At 36.2% G+C, this 14704-nt stretch overlaps 2 protein-coding genes and 1 pseudogene across 9 annotated transcripts; 1 reads left to right on the forward strand and 2 right to left on the reverse strand.

Annotated features, from left to right (window-relative positions):
• Positions 1-5: 5 nt before the first annotated feature.
• On the reverse strand, positions 6-4992 carry LOC114720247 (acyl-coenzyme A oxidase 3, peroxisomal-like; the record flags this gene model as incomplete). The annotated part of the gene is made up of 13 exons (XM_028905873.1): positions 4532-4992; positions 2818-2935; positions 2605-2712; positions 2332-2504; positions 2075-2174; positions 1890-1964; positions 1662-1792; positions 1399-1534; positions 1201-1320; positions 658-804; positions 453-557; positions 273-374; positions 6-143 (listed from the first exon to the last, which is right to left on the reverse strand). Coding segments are annotated over exons 1-13 (1908 nt in total), but the record flags the coding sequence as incomplete, so codon positions are not given.
• Positions 4993-6760: 1768 nt separating this feature from the next.
• LOC114720245 (rac-like GTP-binding protein RAC2) lies at positions 6761-8404 on the reverse strand (annotated as a pseudogene).
• Positions 8405-10490: 2086 nt separating this feature from the next.
• On the forward strand, positions 10491-13300 carry LOC114720248 (glucosidase 2 subunit beta). Of its 8 annotated transcripts, none has more exons than XM_028905879.1 (6): positions 10491-10680; positions 10830-10943; positions 11622-11717; positions 12274-12432; positions 12588-12651; positions 13222-13300. In XM_028905879.1, the coding sequence occupies exons 1-6, from the start codon at positions 10551-10553 to the stop codon at positions 13241-13243; spliced, it is 585 nt and encodes a 194-aa protein (XP_028761712.1). In that variant the 5' UTR covers positions 10491-10550; the 3' UTR covers positions 13244-13300. The 8 variants fall into 8 exon arrangements, with proteins under 8 accessions (XP_028761712.1, XP_028761711.1, XP_028761708.1 ...); XM_028905878.1 differs by having other exon boundaries at positions 13213-13297; XM_028905875.1 differs by having other exon boundaries at positions 12509-12651; positions 13222-13263.
• Positions 13301-14704: the final 1404 nt, after the last annotated feature.

Below are 14704 nucleotides of genomic sequence, written 5' to 3' on the forward strand. Positions count from 1 at the left end.
GGTCGAAGTTCAGAAGAGAGTTTTGTCACTTCTTTCCTCACTGCAATAGCTTCATCTCTTGACAAGTATCCATATCGGAGGAAGGAAGCATCTTCATCCAAGCAAATCAAAGCATACAAGGATCTCAAAAGCCCTAATATGTTCTGCCGGTTAAACAAATGCAAATATGAGTAGATGAGCCTGTTTAACCTGTTGAACTCAGTATCCAAAAAACCTAGCTGCATTTTATAGCACGCATGTCAAATGAAGGGGGGGAAAAAATCGAGATTTACCTTCAAGGAACCAGCGGGTAAAGTAGATTCAGCATCCATGAAGGTTTGCAGTACTGCTCGTTCTGAGAAAGCTCTACCCAGGTCGTCAGCAAGCTGAAAACTCTGGAACAATTAAGAGATTCAAAATATAAGACAGGGAACGGATGAAGGGTAATTGACAAAATAGGGAAGAATCCTTACCTGAATGAAGGCAGAATGTGCATTTTCTCCCTTAGCTTGATATTCTGACACCTCTGCAGCAAAACGACTCAAGAGATCTCGCTCTCTTAGACGGAATATGTCAATCTGTGAAAATTAGAGGTGAGCAATATACCAAAAAATAATAGGGGTCAGGTAGTAAATTTCAACCTGATTACTCCAAATTGAGAAGGTTCAATGAAATCACCTGAGATTGGCTGCTCCTGATGGTAGAACTTGTTAGCAGTGATGGGATAGCAGACTGACGTTTGTTCATGTACTCTAATCCCAAACCTGCAAATGGCTTGTTTTTCTTCTGATTTGCCATGTATTCCGCAAGAAGTGCTTTGCTCACCTGAGTCAAAATATACACCCATGAATTTTATACATCATATAGAACAAAGAAAAAAGCAAGAAAGGAAGCTTAAAATTAGCATGAGTAATCTCATGCAACTCAAGTGGTGCCAACATAGAAGCTCAAGATATCCCAGCTAAACTAGCCAAACGGTAAAACTTAAGGATATATGAAATGAATTCACCAATGTTAATACACAAAAGTCCTAGTAGTTTAGACTATTACGTCAGCCTAAGAATATATTTTGTCGCTAACGAGCAGTAAAGTAGGATAGGAAACCCTCGCTGCCAGAATTCATTTATTACTTTGCCACCGGACAGACAAGTAACTTCTCGGCTGGAAAAAATGGGGCTTATAGCTATAATACATCATAATCATCAGTATACTGCATCGAACCTGCTGCATCAGAACATGGTTGTCCCCATCAAAAGTTAACTGCGCATCATATTCACCCTTCAAATGACCAACACGATTTTCAGTTTTATAACCTTGTCCACCACAGGCTTCACGACATTCCTGGTTTTTGCAAAAATAGAAATTTTATGAGGTCAATAACAAATAATATATCAAGCCTACTATAATGTCTATACTTACCTGAAGAATTCGCATATTAGTCCATGGAAAAGTAGCCTTGTAAGCGCTAGAAACAACATGAATGGTTTTATTTGACTCAGGAGTCCTTTTCACATACATTATTTTTAAGTCATTTGCAGCAAAGCTCATTGCATATCTGCAGAACAGAGGATGGAAATGAACATCATCTTAGGCCGCTGTGCATCTGTCAATGGTTGAAGCAGCCTAGTGACCTTCTACATACATTATTTTAGAATTGTAATGTCTGTCATTGGACAACTTACACTTTTGCAAGTAGAGGCATTAAACGCTGTTGATGAATTGGGTAATCAAGCAGCAGAACTTCAGGCCCATTCGGTGTAATAGAAAAGGCCCGCCTTGTCAATGCATATCGTATAGCAATGGCTAGGCTAATCTGGCAGCAAATAATTGATACGACAATGTAACATGTTGAAGATTGGTAGGAACATGATCAGATGCTCAAGACATAACAAGGGCACAAAGTACATTACCTTGGACGTATAAACGGCACCGACAGCAATAGTCACACGGCTAGAAGTCAACGGAGCCAAGAATGCTGCAAACCTCTGGAGCAAGAATGACATTCAATACAAGATATTTCGCAAGGATTACTGATGGAGAGAAGAAAAATGCAAGCTGACCGAAGAGGATAATATCCTTCCAATGAAATAATCACCTGATCGGGATCCTTTATTGCACTCAAGTATTTGCCATTTGGTGAAACATCGGCCACTGAATTCAACAGATTCTCTCTGGGTATTCTCACGTTGTCAAACCTAAATATAAGTGTCCAGAACATCTGAGGTTAACATTTTTAAAAATAAATTACTCCTCCGGTCCTAAATATAAGACCTTTATATACAGTAGTATAAGGGTCTATACCGGAGGAGTACATAGATAGACTCTGTAAAAAACAAAAAGAGTGATTATTACCATATACGACCGTTATCAACTCCATTTAAACCGATTTTATGACCACAATCAGCTATTCTGATATTTGGACATGTGTTTCCATCTGAGTGCCTGATTTGAACTATAAATGCATGGACACCTTGATTGCTTTCATTAATGTTGAGTTGCGAAAAGACAATGGCGTGTGTCGCATGCTGAATATAAACAAAAGGATTAATATTTAATCCTAAAGCAATCTTATGACACATAGAATCCTAAAATGGTTATAAAAGAATGATGTTAAAGCATTCTCACTTTTCCCGCACCACCAATCCAATACTTCTGCGCTGATTCACAGGGAGTATTAACGACAAAATCTCCAGTGCTTGAATCATAGGTAGTCACTGTTTCAATTCCTCGAACCTGTAAACATTAGTGTGGAAAGAATTGTTAAAACTGATAAAGCAAACCACAATGAGCGACACATGGACCCAAATACCCGAGCCTTATCAAGCAACCTTCACGTACATTACTTCCATGGCCCAGTTCGGTCATAGCAAAACAACCCTCGATCTTATAATTTTCTGTGTCTCTCAACCATTTGTCGTGATGGCGCTTGGTTCCCAGCAACCGTATGCCTCCACCCCTGAAATCCATTATACATCAGAGATGCTAGAACTTAGATCAGTCGTTACATTTGACATTTAGGAAACGCAAATAATTTCTTTTCCTAGCAACATATGTGGTCTTTCACAAAAGGGTAAGAACAGCATGTCATATGTCTCAAACTGTGAACTTCTTTCTTATTTACAAGGACAATGCAAACAACTTTTCTCACCCTTCAAACCCCTCCTTGAAACGAAAACATAATGCTTATCCATGTTAAATTGGCATTTTTATCAAAATACTGTAAATAGTAAAAATAATTATCCAAATACTATACTATAGAAACTATTTATCAATATGCTGCATTTTTTAGAAATCGTTTAAGTCATGATGAATTTCCATTTTGACATCTATATTTTTAAAATAAAAAGAAGTAACTCAATGACCCTCTAATGAACTTTCAATCGGACAATGTTCTTTCATGTTCAGCAAAGATTATAGCTAAATCGCCTTCCCCTGCTTTTTGAATTTTAGAGAAAATTTCAGTAATAACCCCATCCCTTCCTATTTTCCCCCTACTCTACATCTCTTTCTAAATAAAAACATGAGTAGATTTTGTAGAAAAATTATTTTTTATTTTGATACTTAAATCTAGAGAAAAATATTTAAATAAATATAAAATATTTATAGATCTTTTCTAATATATTCAAAATCTAAACCTATTTAATTATAAAATATGCCCTTGTCAATTTCTATCTTTATTATAATTACTCTAAATCAAGGATATTATAGAGGAAAAAAATTAATAACTTTCTACATTTATGAAATAGCTAAAATATTAAAAACTTTAAATGCACAGAATTACTTAAAATAATTTGATAAACAAACATGAAAAACTATGAACTTTTTAAGTGATATTTCTTAATTTTAATTTCTTAATCATTATTTTAGTTACATAAAAATAAAATTTACTTCCCATATTTTTCATTCAGCTGTTCAAATTTTATCCTTGAATCCTTCTTTTTCTCAAAAAATATTTTAAAATTTATTATTATTATTATTTTTACTACTAGAACGATTTTGAATATATTGGAAAAGATCTATAAATATTTTCTCTAAATTTAAGTATCAAGATAAAAAAGCAATTTTCTTAGAAAATCTAATCATATGTTTTCATTTAGAAAGAGATATAGAGTAGAGGGAAAATGGGAAGGGATGGAGGTAATTAACTGTAATTGTCTCTAAAATTCTGCTGGTAAACAAAAAATTGTCTCTAAAATTCACAAGGCAGAGGGAGGCGGGGCAGTATCTAGTGAAATGGGGTATTTAGTTGTAATTTTTTTTTAAATGAAAGAAAATTATCAGATTGAAAATTCATAAGAGGCGAATGAGTTTCTCTATTTTTTTTTTGGACCAGAATGTTTCTCTATTTTATTTTTAAAATATAAATGTCAGAGTAGAAATTCATTACGGCTTAACCGATTTCTCATAAATGCAGCATATTGATAAATAGTTCCCACAGCATAGTATTCAGATAATTATTTTTACTGTTTACAATATTTTGATAAAAACGCCTGTTAAATTTTTTTAAAAAAAAAAAGAAAGAAGAATACAACTAAGAAAAAAAAAAACATACCACAAGAAAAAATGAGCACCAAGCTTAACGGAGATGGAATGGTCATACATCCCAAGAGCCTCGTGGAGCGCAAATCTCCTCAATTCGAACTCAGGCCCTGTACCAGTAAGCCAACCTCGGAAGACCCCACGATCCAATAGATACTTAATGCGCCTCATAGTCATCTCTCTTTGCTGTTTCATGGACTTGTTAAAATCGGGCGAGACGAATACCCTTCCCCCCGTTGTCCTTGGGTTGAAGAGGTTGCTATGCATTATCAAACCATACAACCAATCCCGATCCTCCAAGTTGTGACCGTCCATGAGGTTCCGCATCTCTTTGATGTCGAAAGCGAAGGGCGCGGAGAGTTCCGGCGGAGAATAATGGAGGCAAGCGTTGGGTTGGAGAATCGCCGGTGAAGAAGAGTGAAGGAGGTGCTTGGAAAGGACCTGGGTTCGCCATGAAGCACGGTCCATCGGAAAACGAAGAAACTAAGCTATGAAGTTTGAAGAAAAACGAAGAAGTCAAACAGAGCAGTGATACGTTAACAATTTCTGAAAAATGAGACTTCAAGAAGAAGGCGGGGGAAGGATCGGGGAGCGTTCATTTGGTGTGCGACTTCCTATCATATGTTATGTAAAATATGATGATCATGTGCATAACTGTCATTGTTCTTTTCGCGCCCAGCGGAGAACCGGCTTCTGCCCATGTTCCTATAGCTAGCCTAGCTAGTAGTTACGTCGACGCATCAAAGTCAAACAGGATTTTTTTTTTTGGGAAGTTTCCCCCAAAAAGCATGGATATCCGAAAATTTGTTTTGGTTCAATATAATCCAAGCCACGTCGGACATATGCTATATGATTCTTTTTTTCCTTTGTCTTTTTCGCAAACAAGCTGAACCCATCAAAAGTCTAATGAATCAAGGTAACCATTCATTCCGGTAAAAATAGTTATTATCTGTTCTTTCACAATGAGAGGGGTTGATTGGGATTGTTTGAGCAACTTACACAACCATCGAACTCTTGTCAATTGATTTTGAGTGGTTTTATCGAGATCAAAAGCGAATTGTACAAAAGCTTCTAATTCTGCGAATTGGGCCAATTCTAATTTTAATTTACCAGCTACTTGTTTCATGCTTTAATTCGAGCTGTAGATCCTACTCTGGAGACAGAAATATCCAAATTAATCACAGGTCTGATTCCAGCATTGAATAGATCGGCGGATAAGAATATTTAGCCATCTATAATGAAAATTACATTAGTAAGAATATAAGTTGAAAAATCTCCCGTGGGTCTCAACTATAGGTAAAGCAGTCATACTTCCTTCACTTAACTGATAACTTGATTTAGCGGTTCTTTCCAAATAGCGTGAATGTAAATAAAAAAATCTCCCGGATAAGCTTTGCGACCCCATAGTCTTCGTAATAGAAAAGATATTTGTCGATAAGTCTGTGCTTGTTCGGAGAGATCGTCATAAATGATTAAAGTGTGTTGTTCACGATACATAAATAGTTATATTTATATTTTAAACTCAATTCCATTCTAGCATTCCTCCACTACTTTGCTCCATATGGCCTCAAGAGAACCTATTTTTATATTTTATTTTAAACTCAAAATTTTTGTAAGGGGTTATTTAGCTGTAACTTTGTAAGCATAATTTAGGCGTGAATCAGTGAATTGAAATGAAAACAAGTTTGATGGAATTTGTCTTTAAATTGTAAGTTATAAGGATTGGAAATTTATTATTTAAAATATTATCTAATATGTTTGAAATAAGATACAAATATTTTTGTCTTGTTATATTTAGTACGATCTAGATATAAACGAAGGACATTATAACTGGTTATACAACCGAGGTCAACAAATGCAATATTAGTTATATAGGACCCTATGAGCACATTGAACGAAAATGGATCGTCCCAACAGCCAAACTAAATTGAGGACAATGCAGTCAATACTTTTTTGTCATATCTGATATACCACCTCTAATTCTTAATATAAAAGTTGATGAGTAGATTAAAAAAATTAGTTAAGTCAGTTATTTGCAATAAGTAGCTGTTATCTTTTTTAAAATATCCTTACTAATTATATGTATTAGTTATCTTTATCATTTGATAAAACATTTAATATGTACAACTACTATAAGAACTTTCTTGAAAAAATGGATAATATGAGAGATAAAGTAAACTGGGATCTTATATTTAGAATCAAATTAAAAATCAAACTAGTTCTTATATTAAACAGCAGGCAGAATTAATTTGATCATTATATTGAATAACAATGCTTGTATCCAGGAGATACATTTAGAACATGAAGTAGGACCGCATTACAAAGACGAACAAGTACACATGTTCAAGGATGGCAATCTGAACAGATGAAAAAAACTTGGAAGGCTGTAAATTATCACAAGATCAGAACCGGGGGGGAAAAAATAACACTAATCATAGGACTACGCAGGGTCTGGTCTTCTTTCTCCTTTTCCTTGTCTTAGGTGGCTGGAGCACAACCTTGATTGCAGCATCAAACACGGCCTTCACATTCTGAATATTAGGGCAAATACACGCTATCAAGCTCCAGCAGAATTCTTAGTTTACTACCAAGTTTCTAGTTCAAGTTGATGCCAGCTTTCTTAAGATCAGTCATCTTAATCTTTGTTATCATTTTGTCACACATTGAATCCTTAATTTATTACTAATAATCATGCTAATGAACTGTAAAAACTCATGATAAGAAAGAGAGTTCTGTAGAAATTTAGAGATATGAGTGAATGGAAAAAAGAAGAAAAAATGAACCTGCTGAGTTTTTGCGCTGCACTCTATGTATGAAGCAGCACCGATGGCCTTCTTCAGTTCTTCTCCCTGTTGAAAGATTACACAAGATTTATTTGTGAAATTAAGAGAAACTTTATTCATACTCCTAGAAGAAAAACTGTGTTAGCCTTAAAAAATTTGGAGGAACTTGCCTGGGCAGTAGTTATGGCTTAGCACCAGGATGATCGATCAAGTATTGCCTGTCTTCCCGCAAATCTGCAGTAATTACCACCATGTATAGTTGCATTACTACTTCAGATCACAAATTTGCAGCTTTAAACTGATACAAGTTTCAGTAAATTATAATTTTAGCTGAAAATACCGAGCTTGGTTCCCACAAGTATAACTGGCACATTTGGGGCATAGTGTCTCAGTTCAGGAATCCACTGCAAAACAAAACCCAGTGTCAGATTCTGTTATCTGGAAAAATGCTGTGTTTGGTGCATTTGAGGAGAACCTTTTTAGCGATGTTCTCATAGCTGGCTCTGCTGATGAGAGAGAAGGCAAGCAAAAACACATCTGCTCCTCTGTAGCTCAAAGGCCTAAGCCTGTTATAATCCTCCTGCCCTGAACCAATCAAGCAAATTTAGATCATGAAAGTGTGCTAAATCCCACGATTACCCACCTTACTTAAATTATGCTAACTTACCGGCAGTGTCCCATAATCCCAGGTTAACTGTGCTGCCATCAACCACCACATTTGCACTGAAGTTGTCAAAAACTGTTGGTACGTAGTCCTTTCCAAGGAGAAAATGTCCTTTTTATCAGACAAAACATTCAACTAAATTGACAAACAATCTCAAACAATGGAGTGTCATACCGTAGGGAAAGTGTTGCTGGTGTAGGAAATGAGCATGCAGGTCTTTCCGACAGCTCCATCCCCAACAGTGACACACTTGATAAACCTTGCTGTGTTCATTTCTAGAATCCTCTGTTTTCTGCACCTTACTTTACTGTTTTGCTGCTTCCATGACCAGAAGAATATCACTTTCACTTGAAAGTTTTGAAGTAGAACTACGAAAAGGAGAGGGGAGGGGGGATATTTAGAAAGAAAGAAAGAGAGAGGGGTTAGTTTGAATTTGAATAGGAATGGAGGGGGAGGATGGGTAGCATTTAATAAGATGAGCCCCAAAGCACCAACTTTAGTTTGTGTCTTTAATCTTTACCATTATTGCCTTTGGCTTTCTGTTTCTTTAAGGGGAAGGCCGTTGCTTTTATATGAGGAAAGAAGGCGTTTGGTGCTGCAATAGTGTCAGTTGGTTAAGTATTGTACAAGGCACAGACTGAATTATGAGTATTTAGAATATAAATATTGCTTGCCCAACAAAGAACTGGTGGCACAAAAGAGAACCAATAGAATCTGAACAAAATTGAAGAAGCATTATTTACAACAAGGAGGAACCAAGGAAAAAAAAGTTTGATGGTTTAAAAGGGAGGTTCACTAAGCATCATATCAATTTGAATTAACCAGTGTCATAATTAAGATGACAGAAACTGTGAATATAACGGAAAAACCATTCGTTTCCCAGTCACTATATTATCACAGTGATCTGGGCTTTAGTGGATTCATCTAACTTTATTGGGTGGTTGGTGTTATTAAGATCCATCATGTGTTTTATCACCAAAGCAAAGCTTTTCCCATAAAATAACCATTTACATATACTTTAATACATCGTAATATATTATGCAGTACCAACTGCAACTGTGAAGATTATCTTTCTTCCGTTTTTCTTTTTTTAATCTGCTAAACGGAGATCTGAATTTCAGGCCATCATTCATACGGAACAGGAAAACTGAAAGAGAACTTCCAATCTCACCCAATTAATTTGTGTTTCGATAGCATACACAAATTTCTATTTTAAACTTTATTAGTACGCCTAGATTAATAATGTCACTCACCTTCTTCTCTCTCCTCAATTTTCCTTTTCACTTTACACTTTCTTCGAGCTCTTGAAATTTGTGTTCAGGATCTTCTTTTGCTCTCAAGTGCTTGGCAGGCTCACATAAAAAGCTGGCTTTAACAGGTTAGTTGAGCTATTCATCATGTGTGTGAAGAATTAACTTGAATTACCAGACAATGGCTCCAAAAACGATGGCTTTAATATAATGATTAGTTTATATGGAATCCTATCTTTCGAGGTCCTTGATTTCTTCGAAGTTATCTCAGGACACCAACTTAGTCAATTTGCTTTTTAATCGAGAGTTGTGAATTATACAACTAAAATTTTAGGTTGATCCCTCTAATGCAATCTCTTTTTTTTTTTTGGGGTCAGAAATCCCTCTAATGCAATCTAGTTATTAGTGTAAGGAGTTTAGAGAAATTCTTTATCGTAATTTTTTTTATAGATTGAAAATTTCGGGGGCCAAATTTATAGATTTTAAATGAAGAATGCAAAATTAATAAATAAGATATAAATTTTAATTTTTAAGTTTTATTGTTTTAAATTGAAAGGATCAACATTTTTTATGTAAAAGTCTAAATATATCCAAATAAATTTTGAAATTTTTTACTGTCATATGATGAGGTGTTTTTTCCCTTCTGAAAGGAGAGACACTGATTAATTTAATTTCACTATTTTATTTTAAAAACGTAATATTTCACTTATCAAAAAGTTATAGTATTATGATATTTAGTTATTCACTAAAAAGATAAATTAACAGTTTCATCTCATGTCTTTTTTTGGGCCAAAAGTTTCATCTCATGTCAATAAATTATGTAATTGCAATTTTTAAACAACAATTTCACAGTAATTTTATAAACTGGTTCCTATCAAAGCGAGTGCATGGAAATTGAAAAATGATGGCAAATCTCATGCATTTGTACGACTTACACAAAGCAAAGTTACCGCTTTTAGTTTTCATATCCTATATTGATGATTTATAAGTTTATTATTTATAACAGTTACTGCTATTTTTCTATAAATTTTACAATTAGAGAAAATTTAGATACTTAAATTTATATATTAATTACACTGAAAATAAACATTTTAAAATTATAAATTTAAATACCTAAGTTATTTGTAAAATTCTAAACTCAGTATTATTACGATTAGTTTTTTGTCTTAAGAAAAAAAAATCATATGTCACCAAAAAAAATCATAACTGATAAATAATTCATACTTTTCACTGTTCAGGAAGACGTTCGCTTCGGTTTAGGTTGAAGATGAAGACCAAGTCAACACAACAGCAACAACGAACGCAGCTAAATATACATTGCCTCGCCTGGGAGATATGAGTGCAGACACCTCCGATATCCAGATGGGAACAACTAGCTTCGTCCATTTCATCTGCCCCTGTTTCCTCCTAGCTTCTGCAGCTTATTGCTTCTCATCCCCTCCTCTCGTTGGAGTTCATCCCCTAGGTATCTCTGGATATCCTTTGTCTTTATGTGGATTCTACCCTCCTTGCCTGAAACAAATAAAGTTTGAACCTTTTCAGTAGCGGGTGGGCACATTTAGCTATTATTGTAAATCTTGTGTCAAAGCTTTTAATTCGGTTATGTGGTTGCAGACGAAAAATATTATAGGTCGGAAGTGATCAAATGCAAGGACGGAACCAAATCTTTCCCCAGAGATCGTCTCAATGACAATTTTTGCGACTGCACTGATGGCACTGATGAGCCTGGTACCAGTCATAGTCCCTGAAAGAATAGCTTAAATGTGGAAGTTTGGGATATGGGTTATGCATATTGGGTATCAAATTAAATATTATGGTACTATCGAAGTGGATAAAAGGAAATATGAACTTAGCCTTTTCAGGTCATCAGGGGATTATGGAAGATTCTATTCATGTTTCCTAGCAGCCTTTGAAAATGATGGCTTTTACTTTTATGGTCGTGTTAATCCTAATTAGCTGTTCTTTGTCTGATTTCATATTTCAGAGATCATGAATCTGTGCTTTCATTACTTCTATGTCCAACGTAATACCTCATGAGTTCATGTGTTTTCTCTATTTTTGTCTACCGTTGATGCTTCAAAATGTGCTTGGTTCTTCCCTTCTGATTTTTTTTCCCGGTGAAGCTAAATTTTGACAAGAACGACTCCAGCAGGACTGCTATAGTGCTCCTGTTTAACTTAATTTTCGGCTTAATTATTAATACTTTCTATTATTATGTAATATTTAGGCACTGTCTGTTGCTGGTAGCTGGCGCGATTGTAGTTTTCTCACTATTTCATGTATAAACAGAGATAATATAAAACACGTTAAGCAAAAATCAGGCCTTTATATATTTATAAATTTATTAAATTTGCCTACCGTTTATTACTTGATTGTTGATAGCACAATGTTGTTTTACAATTACAGGAACATCTGCTTGTCCAACTGGAAAATTTTATTGTCGAAACTTAGGAAGCAGGCCACAGTTTATATTCTCTTCTCGTGTTAATGATAATTTTTGTGGTAAGCAAAGAAAGATCTCATTTATTAAATTTTATATTTTCTTCTCTTCTTCCCTCTTTCTTTTGTCCCGATTTACTTTTCCAGAGTTGCTACTTAAGGCCTATATTTTGTAGATCATTTTTTTTGTGATAGTTTTGTAAATCATTTTGTTCCCACCTAGAAGCATTGTGTTCTTGAGAATGATGGATAGTAAATGTCTTCCTTTTATATTTTATATGCTTTGCACAGGCAGTTTATTTCTTCTGTCTCTATTTCCTCACTCTGAAGTATCAATAAAGCTAAGTCATTAAGGGGATTTGACAAAAGATTTCTTGACAATTGTTGTTTTTATTCTTACTTTGAGTCTTAACCCAATTTAAACACATTGCCTAGGTGAGACTAAATTAGTATACTAATTTAAGTATAAAACTAGAAATGGTGTTTCACACAATCTGGTCTATCATGCTACTTGTTCAATATGCTCTCGTAATATCTAAATTGAAAACATATTAAATTGGAAAGGATTTTTCTTTTGCCTTCAAGTTCAAGTTCCAATTTTTTTCCAGTACTGCTGCAGATTGTTGTGATGGGAGTGATGAGTATGACGGCAGCATCCATTGTCCAAATACATGCGTCATGGGTGGAAATGTAGAATACAGGTCTGATCTAGTCTCTAGTGGGGCAAAAAAGACAGACGATGGAATGAAGTTGGAGGAATCAGTTTATAACCTTACTGGTAACTTTTTGTCCAAGAGAATTTCTACATACTTTTAACCTGTAAGTAAATATATCTTGAAAATTTTTTATTTCAGCCCTGAAGGTTGCTATTGTCCTTCAACTGGTTCTGGTTATTTTTGCTGTCGTTCTCTTCTGTTTCCGTTGCCGTAACAGATATAGAAGGACGCGTTACCATTGAACAGAGGTTGTTCTTGTTGTTTGCCCATTTTTACCCCAGGTAATATTCTAAAACACTTTTGCTCCATTTTCCTTTTTTCCCCGTGATCTTAAATCTTGTTCCATATATTTCCATATGAGCTGATGCCAGAATCATTTCATAAGTTGAGGACCTCCATGATACTAAATTTTCAAGGCAAGCAGCATGGGAAACATAAAGAAAGAAAGAAGCTCATCAACAACTTTATCAGTATTAGAATTTAGATCTTTGGGAAACGTGTATAAAAACCTGATCTGATGCAGGGTTTTTACTTTGAGATATGAAATGAATAACCTCGCCAATAATGCTATTCAGCTTGTTTAAATATCCCGATATCATTCAGGTCCTAGAGTTGAATTGATGAATATACATGGATAATTTTGTTTTACCACCATGATATTGCACTTCTCTTTGATCATGACGACCGTATCTCCAATTACTGTCATTTTTGTGTTTTTTTTTTTTTTACTATAAATTTTTATCTGCAATATGGATGGCATATGAGATAAATTAGTTATTGAATTGGCATATGCTGTATTATTGTTTTACCATTTTGATGGGACCGCTGGGCTATGGGGAAAGATCCACAAGGGAAGGGGAAGTTGGGTCGTAAGAAAACTCAAGGCCCACCTCATCAAGCAGAGGGGAAACAAGGAGCAGGCATAACGAATTGTTCTGTGGAATGTTCTTATGAACGGACAATCAAATGACGCGCTAGTATGTATAATCTGGATTTATTTATGCATATATCACTGTGTGTCCCGTATAATATCCAGATACAGCTCACAATATGTAATAACAGAAGCAGAGAATTAAGAGAAGAAGATGTCAGGGAGAAACAGAATTTCCAGAGGAGAGAAGAGGCTAGAAAGGAAATCAGAGATTAGTCACATATTCCACACCCTCCCCTCTCCCTCTAACGACTTATATTCCTCACTCCTGCCTAAGTTTCCACGTGAGCCTTTTCTCACGGTTACTGCGGCGTGGTCCCTCGTCCGCATGCATCTCGTCTGGCTCCTGGGTTGGGGCTGTTTCCTCTGTCATCTCTTGGCCCATAGTAACGGGTTGTCTTCCTTGGCCCATAACATCACTCCCCGGTGCGAAAGAGACCTTGTCCCCAAGGTCAAAAGCTGGATAAAGCTGCTGAAACTCAGTAACAGTCTCCCATGTTGGTGATGAAAGACTATCCCACTGAATTAAAACCTGTGGTACCACACGATCTCCTTGGTGAATGAAACGGGACTTCAGAGCAGCGACTGGTTGAACAATCGGGCCCTCTGGCTCAGACAGCAAAGGTAAGGGAACGTAAGTTCCATCCGGGGACCCGTTGTACGGTTTTAACATGGAGACATGAAAAACCGGATGGATCCTAGCGGTGTCCGGTAAGTGCAAGCGGTACGCAACTGCGCCAATCTTGTGAGTGACGGGGAATGGACCAAAGTAACGCATGCTTAGTTTCTGGTGCTTCCGTAAAGCGACGGAGTTTTGCCGATATGGTTGTAGTTTGACCAGCACCAAATCACCGACCTGAAAATGGCAATCAGTACGTTTGCGGTCAGCAAACCGTTTCATTCGCAATCGAGTCTTTTCCAGATTCATCTTCAACTGCTGTAAGATCGCGTCCCGACGCTGCACGCGGCTACAAACATCAGGGTCCATGTCAGAGGAGAACGAGGCAGGGATGATCGATGGGGGCTCCCGTCCATATAGAGCTTTAAAAGGAGTCATCCCGATCGCTGTGTGGTACGACGTGTTGTACCAGAATTCTGCCCAGGGAAGATAATCGAGCCAAAGGCGAGGAGAGTCAAAAACGAAGCACCTTAAGTACATCTCCAAACATTTATTTAAAGCCTCTGACTGGCCATCAGACTGAGGGTGGTATGCAGAGCTCATATGCAACTTTGTGCCGTGTAACTGGGTCAAGTGCCGCCAGAAAGCACTCAAAAAAACTTTATCTCGGTCGGACACAATAGTTTGAGGAAACCCATGTAACTTAACGACCGAATGAAGAAACGCTTCAGCCACATGCTGACTCGTGTAAGAATCCCGAAGTGGCATAAAATGGGCATATTTA

Source organism: Neltuma alba, unplaced genomic scaffold (genome assembly GCF_004799145.2).
Source record: "Neltuma alba isolate B1F8T4 unplaced genomic scaffold, ASM479914v2 tig00011971_pilon, whole genome shotgun sequence".
NCBI classification, from domain to species: domain Eukaryota; kingdom Viridiplantae; phylum Streptophyta; class Magnoliopsida; order Fabales; family Fabaceae; genus Neltuma; species Neltuma alba.

Bases quoted from the DNA above. Each gene is read 5' to 3' on its own strand.
- LOC114720248 (XM_028905875.1), top strand. From the start codon at position 10,551: ATGAGTGCAGACACCTCCGATATCCAGATGGGAACAACTAGCTTCGTC. The intron at 10,944-11,621 runs GTACCAGTCATA...TTACAATTACAG, and splicing joins TGATGGCACTGATGAGCCTG to GAACATCTGCTTGTCCAACT. The intron at 12,433-12,508 runs GTAACTTTTTGT...TTTTTATTTCAG, and splicing joins ATCAGTTTATAACCTTACTG to CCCTGAAGGTTGCTATTGTC.